Below are 10,417 nucleotides of genomic sequence, written 5' to 3'. Positions count from 1 at the left end.
GAACATGTTGTGAAGGAAAACGCACCAGGTTTTTGCCACCCAGTTTTGTTGTTTATAAAGCAAGTGCTTGTGAGAAAGATAATTCTGATTTCATGGTTCTTCAAGTTAAATACTACTGTCATTCAAGCCTCTACTATTATTTCATCACACACTGAGGAAAGTATATGCAGGCACACATCCATGGTGACAAAAGATGTATGGCTGACCTATTTATGTCTTGCTGTGGTGACTCTGTATCAAATACAGCAAAATTTTTGCATGTGCAAAAAAAACTTGGCACAGAAGCACAGGTCTAAGACTTTTATATAGAATTAAAATTGTCTTCACTTTTGATGCATTTTTGAAGTGATTTAATTTTGTTTTGAAGCAGTGTGTGCACTGAGTTTACTAACACTATCCTCACCTTGAAGATGGCGTGATATTTTATGGTGTGCAGTGACATTTATGTGCCCAACTTGGCTCCAATAAATAGGTTAATTTCTGCAAATTAAATGCCAGGTTTGAAACATTACAAGGTTATTTAATAATTCTGTATCAGCCTTTTGGATTCTCAATTGAGGCAGCTGACTGGGCTGTCTTTTGTCAGCTGCAAACCCACAACTTCTACACATTTTTTTTCAGGTGTAAAGGGTCAAACTAAAACTGCTGGGAAAAGAAATAGTCAGGTTTATAGTTTCATATATTCTTTAACACCAAAACCCCAAATACATGGATCAATTAACAACCGACAGATTTATGCCAGAGGAATGAGTTCACATTTTAGGCAATATTCCTTACACATCCCAAATTAGGCTATATCAAGGTATCTCCTGAGGTAAAGGTACCTCAATGATGGGAAGTACAATAAAAAAAACCAACTTATTGTTAGTATAGAGTTACTATTCAGACATTGGGAGTAAGATTTAGAAATTTCCAACTGTAGATGCTGGAGAAAGAATTTATTTTGGTTTTTAGAATCAAACTATGATTGGTTTTCAGAATCAAACTATGATTAGTAAATCAAACTTTAGTTTTAGTTACATGCTCTGGGCAATCCTGCCTCAGCAGCGGAGTTGGACTAGATGATCTTTATGGTCCCTTCCAACTCTAAATATTCAGTGAAATTCATATGGATTTGGATTTCACTTCATACAAACATCTACTGGATATTAGGTGCCAGCTTTGGTTGTTTAATATAACATTTTTTTAAAAACAGTGGTCTTGAAGCTCTCCTTTCATTTGGCCTGAATTAATGTAATTTTGTTGCTACTGAATTACATATTAATCTTTACTAAACCTCATTATATAAATCAGACAAGTATAAGAGGATCTATATGCGACCTTAAAATAAACTGAAGAACCGTGTGATTAAAATAAGTAGATACAAACCTAGCAATGACAAGAAAGCACATCGATTTAAAATATTGTTCTTACAATTATCTTGCTTGTTCAGAGAACAGTTTACATGTTATAGTTAGTAGCTAAATTGCAATTTAGCTTAAATTTCCAAAGTCTGATTCCAAGTTATTCTTTATTCTGGTTTTTAAGGAATGTGTCTGAAGTTACTTCTGCTATGTATCCTCATTCTTGGGCAATCTTTCCAACGGATATGAGTCATGTCTCCATTATTTATAAAGAATATGGAAAAAGTAAAATATTATTATTCTGTGGGCACTTGGAACTGGATGTAAAAAAAATAGGTGGGATGTTGATAGTTGTGAGTCATTTCTTGGGAAGAAGGAAAGAACAAACACTAGCTGCTGACCTGGTGCTATGAAAGCCAAGGACTTACTGCTGACTCAAGAAGCAGATATCGATAGCTGCAGAATAGAGATCTTGCAGCAGGATTAAAGAGGAAAGTCTTTCCTCTTGAAGTCATAAGGAGTTACAAGGAGCTGCCTGTGTTGATTTCTTGGAGGCTGTTACTTGTTTAAACAATCTTCTAGTTTAAACATGTTAGCCAACTAGAACTATATCCTGCAAATAGTTGCTACAACTAAATGAGTCTCCTTCTGAGTTTCTAGATGTCCTGGCAAATCTTCAAGTAGGTAATGAAGTGCAGTGAGATAGCTACACCAGTGCAACCCTCTACTGTTTCTGAGTCTTTCACCAGTCCTGGTTGATATAAATACTGGTATAAACAAAACTGAAGCAACATAAATACTTTGTAACACATTTGCATTCTGATCAACTAACTGAAAGAAACCTGGTTTGATACCAAAACTGATTTTTGAAAGTGACTTTGTATTACGGTGGCCTTTTATACTTCATTTATACCAATCAAACAGCTGCGCTGGGAACTACTCAATTACTTAGGCGTATAACTACACAAACTACCTGTAAAGCACAAACACCACAAAAGACAATGCATTTAATCATTATGACTTAACTATACTTGTGATTTGTGTGTCTTTTTCAAGCCACAGTGGACACACTGTGATGAAGCCTGATAATTATCTTTTCTGCAGGTGTTTTTTGTTTGTTTCTTTGTTTTGTTTTTTAATGAGGAAAGCTTATTTCCAAATGCAAGGATGCTGTTCCACAGCAGCCTGAACCAATTTAAGTCATGCCTGCTACTCTTCTTTGCCTCTTTTCATTCTCTGTCTGTTCAAAAGAGATGCTTTTGTGCTAACACAGGCACTTGAGCAACTCAGTAGTGGGCCAGTTCAGAGTGCAGATTGAAAACTAACTCTAAACACAAATGCCAATACTGGTAAGTGATGAATTGGGAATGAGCAGCAGGGTAGGGCTGTCAGGAACACGGCAGTCTGTATTTATGTTTGAAAAAGCTGCTGTTAAACAGAGTATGAATGGAGGCTTTCATGGAGAAACAATTATTAAAATGTCATTACAAAATAAGTTTTTTAAAGACTTCCAATACATATTTTAAAATCACAGTCTTACTAATGCTAATAAAAGCAGAACCTGCTCTATGATCTTTATATGAGTTTATTCATTGTTACTTGTAAGTCAACCTGAAGCAGTGTTAGCAGCTTGGACGCCATAGATTTTAAAAAAAACAGTAACAAGTAAAATGCTGTATTAAAATGTTCGCACTTTACCAAAATGATTGTGAATGTTTACATAAATTGTTTTTAAAGCATAAATGTTTAATGGTCCAATGGTCCTCTATGGAATGTTAACTTAGGGATGCAAATGGATCTATGTGCCTAACTGCTCTTTCTTAATGTCAGTCAGAGGGCTCATATGGCCACTTCAAATCCTTAAAAAAGGTACCTTTGCAGCTTTGGATTTCAAAACCATGTTCAAGTTCCAACCCTGGAACAGCTGATCTCCAGCCAATAAATCCCTGGGTAGTCTTAGGTACTGGAGGAGATGGAATCACCTAGAATAAACGTAATATGTAGAATTCAATGATTAGAAGGTTTTTGATTGTGATATCTGTCATGCAACCCCCTCTTTTGTGCTGTAGTATGGATGGAAATGAGAAATTATCAAAAACGGTGGGTTGGAATGCAATCTGATGAATTAATATCCTAAACACACACTGACATTAATAGAAGGAAATAAGAACTTCAAAAGATAGCCCAGTTGCATGCAAGTTTTATTTATAGTACATGATAGTTTATAATTTAAAAAGTCATTAGAGTAATGTAGCCATTCTATAGCAAGGCACAGGGAAAGACAGAAGTAAAATGGCCAAATTCCAATGAAGTAACTAACTTTCATTCACCACGTTTCTAAAAAAAAAAAAAAAAAGTCTTTTAGTGCATAAATTGGTATGTGTAACAGGAAATCAAAATGCAGTGTTATTGTTTAGTAGTGTATGTTGCCATACTTTTTTTTCAGTTTTGCTCAATAGCTTTCTAAGGGCTTTACATTATTAGAAGAATTTTATCTTCAACTTTAGCCTTTTTCCTTACAGAATAATAATAGTCTTTAAAACTAGTTAACTTCTCTAAACAGGAGAAATAGCATTTTATACTTGCTGTAATGTATTTGGTAGCAGTACAGCCATGGAATAATAATTTTATGGCCAAATGCTAAAGATATTACTGCCCAAGCTGGCTTTTGCATCAAGAACTACTTATTTGTTCCACCTTCTTTCTGATTTAAAAGATGGGTAAGCATCAAGTTAATCTGCAACTAATCTAGCTAAAAAGGAAGCAAAACAAAAGCCAACAGTCTCTGTTCACTGACTGCTGTGCTTACTTTGGCTGAATCATCTCAATTGGGCATGTTGTATCATTTTAGCATCTGGGGTCTTAGTAGAGAAATACACAGCAAGAGAACAACGTGTCAGTTCTCTTGCCAGAGTTGCTTCACTTTGTTCTTTGGCCAAGATTAGAAAATGTTTATGATATTTAGGTGGAATGGTTCCTCTGAAAAGATAATTTTTGTGGCCAAAAGTGCCACCCACTGAGCAGGATAACGAAGGAAATCCTGTCCCGCTTACGATCTGGGGAAAGAGACTATGAAGAAACAATTATTAATCTAACCTAGAGAGAAGAATAGATATGATGACTGTTACCATGAAGGTAAATGTGCAGAAAGACACATAGTTTTCAATAAGGACTTAAGAAACTTCAGTCTGAATATGTAAAGGGTGACCTAAATCACAGCTAACCCTTATCTTCCTTAGCAAATAAACATTCTGAGGTGAAATTGAAAGTATGATCCCTGCTTTAGCATTGTGGCGGTGTGCTCTCCCCCTTTTCCCTTCCCCCCCCAGGCTCCTGCTCAAGCCATAACCATCAGTGGGAGTTGTGATGAATTGCACCTGGACTTCGGGGGATGGCTGGCAATGCAGCCAAAACACTGCTTGGAGTGGGGACCTAGATATTTTGTTCCCATGGGAATATGACTATTGGTCAAATACCTCACTCTAGAAATAGTGGACAGCCAAGAGCCCTTGGAGCTCTCCTGCGGGGCCGCGGCTGCACGCCAGGATCTCCCCTTGAGTGGGGACGCTCGCTTAAGGTTCTGCTCCTCGAGGCCGAGTGATTCCCTGCCACAACAGATTCTCAGTAAGGCACTAATAGCATGCTAAACTTTGATATCTTAGCTAAGTAATGGAAAGGGTGGATTGTGCATATATAATCCTTTAGCCTAAAACTGTTGACCAAGTCTGGGACTAGGATTGGATCCAGCCGTACCCAGACTCCTCTCTGGGAAGGAGTTTAGAAAGCAAGGGGGTCCTTTCTGAACTTCGTGACTCAATGGGAGGGTCTCCCTGACAGCTTGTCTGACCCTGTCCTCTATGCAGTAAATAATAGAGTGTACCTTGACATCCAACCTTGTAAAACACTGTTGCATTTATTACTAACTTTGTTAAATCACTGTTTCACCGTAATAAATATTTCACTACTTCCCTCTTATGAGTGGAGTTAATCACTGTGCCTGCGACAAGCATGCACCAGGCAATGCATGCTACTTTAGCAGCTGGTAACCGTCTGTGTGATTTGTTAACACCCCCCCCCCCCCCCCCTCACTGTACTGAAGCAGAGGTAAACTTGACAGAAATCGCAGGCTTGAGACAAAACTGAAGAACAAGTAGCATTAATGGCAGAAATGCTGCCATTTCATTTCTCTGCCACACTCAGCATTAGCTCTTAATTTCTGTTTCAATTTAATCTCAGTAAAAGCTTCTATTACTTCTTCACCTTATCTCCCCACCCTTCAAATACTTTCAAAGAAAGCTAGTTCAGCAAATAGGAATTTCCAATCTCTTTTGTTTCCGTAATTTTCTGTAAGTGGACTAACCTTCCTTTTTGTTAGCATATACTGCTTCCCTTTTTATGAACATGTTCCTCTCCCAATGTCACTGATTTAGCTGCCTGCATAGTACAGCGGCATAGTCTCTGCCAACAAGAACATTGTCTTAAGTAAAGCTAGAAAAATGGCTGCATCTTAACCAACAGATAAAACTGAGAGTTAAGGTTATGATAAGACCTGAAGACAGACATCTATGTGTATATCTGAGCAATGACCATCCAGCAGTGATAAATGGCTCTGTGAGCACTCTTCTGTACTAAGCTGTACAGCTGACTGCTCTGTTACTCGATGTCACAGAGGAGTGCATGGGGGAGGTACTGGACAGAAAGATGATTATGTACAGTGAAAGCTCTGTGAACTAACAACCCTATCCAAAGGACAATTCCTTGTCTTAAATGGATGCTTTTAAAGCATTGCTCGGGTTGCAAATACAATTTACTTTGACCTTTAGTTAAAGGCCCACCTCTACAAGACAACTGATGTTTAGAGCTTCTGTGGTTTCTTAAGACAGATATTGCTGTATTGCAATTTTAAAATCTAATTTTCTAACCTTAATGTATTTTTCCACAGGTGTCACAGGTCGAATCTGCAGATGTTCTGGAAGCTGCATCTTAGGCTTTGTGTTTTCTTTCTTTTCATCTTCAGTCAACTAAAACCAAAACATCAGTGTTAAAAATGGGACTCTTTATCCTTTGAAATATGCTGTAGTGTCTGATATCTACAGCATTCCCCTCATTGTTGCATCTGAATTCCTTGTTCTTTCCATCTAAAGTAGGACTACTTATTGTAGTGCTTTGAAAATTACTGTAATGTCATTTTTGGGTTCAGACAGTGATGCAATTCTGAATTTCAGATGAAAGGCTAAATACTGCTGAGTGATTCCAACTCTCTTAACTACATCACTGGTCCAAAAAGGGCTAGAAATATCTTATATATATCTTACATGACCACAAAACAAAGATTAATAAATGCTAAATACATGTGTTCACCAATAGTAACAATGCAGTTTGCCAACTTTTCAGCTCTAGACCTACTAGTACTGTGCAAAGGTGGCATGCGTGACACACCACAGTTATCAAGGATGGACGTTGAAGCCCAGAGGACCAAAGCTGTCAAAGCTGCTAACTTGGGTGCCTACAGGAATTTTTAAAAAATCCTAGAACAAATTAAGTACTTCTAGCCCCATGGAAAGTACGTTTATAACTATTCAGGGGCTGCATCCATCCTGTTTTATAACAATAAAATACTGTGATTCCAAATGTAACATTATGTGCTACTATATTCTAATATCTAAACATCACTGAGAATAGACATCTCTCCAAATATTTTCATTTGTTGTAAATTCCCCCACTGAAAATTTAATTAGCTAGAACCTTTTTCCCCTAGATTTTTAGACTACCATATGGATAGACAAAGGGGAAATACTTTCTTGTCAGTGTGCATTTAGTATTTGTTAACACTATTGGGAGTCATGTTTCTCAAGAGAAATACATCAGAATATGCATAGCATATAAATCGCCACTTGCTGTATTTTGTTCAGAGGAAAACTGAAACTTTAAACCCGTATTAAAAGTAGTGCACTTGCTACCTCGAAACCTAGCTTAGTAAAGCATGCTCACTACTTTTGTAGTCTTCGGTGCTCTCATAATCTTGTATCCAGATAAATTTGTGTCCAAGCAAATTTCCCATGTTGCTTATACGCCATTCAATTTTACCTCCTCAAGAGGCGTTTTCAAGAATCCCCATTTGTGAGACCATCTTTTTGCAGCTTCTAGTTCACTTTCAACGAATTTTTTCCTGAAACAGGGAAATATTTTAAGATGACTTTGAAAGCTTTCATTAGAAAAAACAACACATAAACCCAACTTCTAATGTCACAAAGCACAGCACTTTGCATGAATCTCTATATCTTCACCTCAAAACAGCAAGTTTATGGATGAATTAACAATTGTGTGACTTAGAGCTAATGGGGAAATATTTTCCACAGGTTGGAAATGAAACTGCGTGTGAATGCACTGCCTTGCCAATTATGTTTCAGTTCGGAATTGGAGGAGGTCACACAGGCTGCCCAGAGAGGGGCCTCCTTCTCCGGGGCCACTCAAAGCCCGCCCGGAGGCGTTCCCGTCCGGCCTCTCGGCGTGACCCTGCCGTGCAGGGAGGCTGGACGGGGTGATCTCCGAAGGTCCCTTCCAGCCCCTGCCGTCCCGTCGTTCTCTGAAATTTGCCACGACACATTTTTTTTAAAAACTGGAGAAGCAAGCACCGATGTCCTTTCGCACATACTTCCACCTACTGCGGACTGATGACCCGGCCTCCGCCCCGCGCGGCCCGGCCCTCTCCAGCCCTCACACCCGGCGCGGGCTGCTCGGGCCGGGCCTGTCCGACCCGGAGCGGTGCCGCTCGCGGGTACGGAAAACCCCGGGCGTTCCGCAGAGGGCAGGCCTCTGGATGGGCACACGCGCTTGGCAGACACGCCTGAAGCGGCCATAAGAACAAACTCCTTCAGCCTCGCCCGCCCGAGAGCGGGCCCTGAGCCGGGGAGGCCGCCTCGGGCGAGGGAAGGAGGCGGTGGGGGGCCCGGGGCCGTTACCAGCAGTTGTCCCGCGCTACGAAGTTGCAGGACTGGGCCGGGTCGGGGCGGCGGTGCGCCATGTCGGCCGCGGGCGCGCGCCTGAGCCGTTGCTGGGCGGCGGTTGGCGAAGGGCGGGAAGGTCCGGCGCGCGCCGCGGCCGTTGGCTGCCCGCGCTCCCTGAGGCGGTGCGTGTCCCCGCCGTCGCCCTCCCGGAGCGGAGCCGTAACGTGTCTCCCAGGTGAAAGGCTAAAAATGCCCGTTCTGTGTTTTCTTTAGGTCCCTCAGGAAACGCGCTTCACGTTGTCACTGCTTTTCTGGGGGTGTCTTTGAGTGTTTGTTTTTTTAAATGCTCTTCCGTAGGAAGACGTGTTTGGTTAAAGGTGAGAAAAAGCTGTTACCTTGCTTGAGGAGTTCGCTGTATTTCAGAGGAAGAGGTGTTTATAAACTCTGTAACTTGCCGGTTAGCAAGGCTCCCCTTAGCAGAAAACAAACAGTTGAACCCCTTTCCGGATGCGAGTTGTTCAGAGTCTGCGTTAAACCCGGGCAAGGGGGTTGGTCAACAGGCAAAAACTTTCAGTGTTTTTAGCTGTTTGTAATGGGCATGAGAAACGGTTGAAGGATGCTGGTTTTTTATTCCGATGAGAATGGGCTTGTTAACGTGTCCAAAGCTCAGACCATATGTGCTATGATTGGTGTTTGCTTCGGTTTCCTAGTTTTTTTTAACCCGCTATCTCCAGTTCCTAGGTCCTCTTGATATCCACCAAATTTGTCTTTTGGTAGTTGTAGTTGGAAATTACATTGGTTTTGTGACATACAGTGACTTTCTGATCCCTTTTCCTGGTAGATGTTTTTTACAAATTACATGCTAATATTAGAAGTTCTGAGAAAGACCTCAACATATTTTTTATGGGTTATATGTAAGAACACAAAAAATATTTACAGCTTGTAAAAATTTCACTGTATTCCAACATATTAATATTTTTGGCTCTCCAACAGTTTTCTTGGTAAATTTATTTTCTTGCAATTGCTTTTATAAAACATTTCAACAATAAATGTAGCCAACTGGCTCTTTGCCCTCATGGGTTTAAATAGTTTCCTGACCCCTTTCTTTTTGTCTGGAAACTGGCTTGTACAAACACACTAAATAGTTAATGTGGCTTTTTCACACCATTAGACAGCTATTATGCTTATTATAACATAAATGCAGAAAGATTTTGACCTAAGCCGAGCGGTTTATAGGTAGTGTGTTTGAATGCTTAATTGCTAGCTTTTTTTTTCTTTTAATAGAGCAAAGGTTCTAAAGGCTTTAAATATTTTAGTATGAGAAACCTGTATATACATTTATTAGTCCTTTTAGAAGTACTAAGAACCTCTCTTTTAGTAAGAGGAGAAAAAACCTTCTGTATTCCTAAAATAGCAATTAATAGTGATCTTATGGGTCTCTAAAAATCATTATACGATCAACAAATAGAATTTTTCACTTACACGCTATTTCTTGGGCAAGGGGGGGGGATTCTCTCATTGATAATTAGACTAGCAATTAAATCAGCTGGATCTCCTATCAGGCCCATAAATGCTTACTCATTGTCCTACTTAATTAACTCCTGCTGCTCAGTCACATTTATCTCAGGAGCCCTCTTATTACAGCCTTGATGCTTTCTGAGAAATAAAGTAATTTGTTAATGAACACAATCGAATTCATAGTTTACTATGTGTCAGGATTTAAACTGTAGTAGCATCTGTCAAGACAGAATGAAACTTCTCATAGTGAAAATACGACTTCATAACGGTCAGTCTTTCTTTTTTCTGAACCATTTTTTAGATGAGGCAATGCAGTAAATGAGTAGTTAGCTTTAGGTCTTACTAGGTTCTTATGAGCACAGGATGATACTAGAATTGCGCTATGAAAAAAGAAGTGAAATACGATTTTAGTGAGCTAATAGCTACTGAATGACTTAGGGATACAGGTCCATTGAGAGTCAGAAGTCATTTGCTCAAGGGCTGGATCTTGTAGCTATATACAGTAGCATTTGTCCTCAAGTGACGAATGTTGAAGCAGATACTACATCACTCAAGATATATATTTAACTAGAGTCAAGTCTGAATGCTTGGTGCTTCAAACAACATTCA

General features: G+C 39.7%; 1 protein-coding gene across 1 annotated transcript; it reads right to left on the bottom strand.

Moving 5' to 3' along the window:
• Positions 1–3,169: 3,169 nt before the first annotated feature.
• Positions 3,170–8,367, bottom strand: CIMIP1 (ciliary microtubule inner protein 1). Its single transcript, XM_074157550.1, has 5 exons — positions 8,306–8,367; positions 7,631–7,648; positions 7,431–7,512; positions 6,266–6,364; positions 3,170–3,325 (listed from the first exon to the last, which is right to left on the bottom strand). The coding sequence occupies exons 1-5, from the start codon at positions 8,365–8,367 to the stop codon at positions 3,170–3,172; spliced, it is 417 nt and encodes a 138-aa protein (XP_074013651.1).
• Positions 8,368–10,417: the final 2,050 nt, after the last annotated feature.

This window comes from Numenius arquata, chromosome 12 (assembly GCF_964106895.1).
Source record: "Numenius arquata chromosome 12, bNumArq3.hap1.1, whole genome shotgun sequence".
Classification (NCBI taxonomy): Eukaryota; Metazoa; Chordata; class Aves; order Charadriiformes; family Scolopacidae; genus Numenius; species Numenius arquata.
This window is presented reverse-complemented; position numbering and strand designations above follow the sequence as displayed.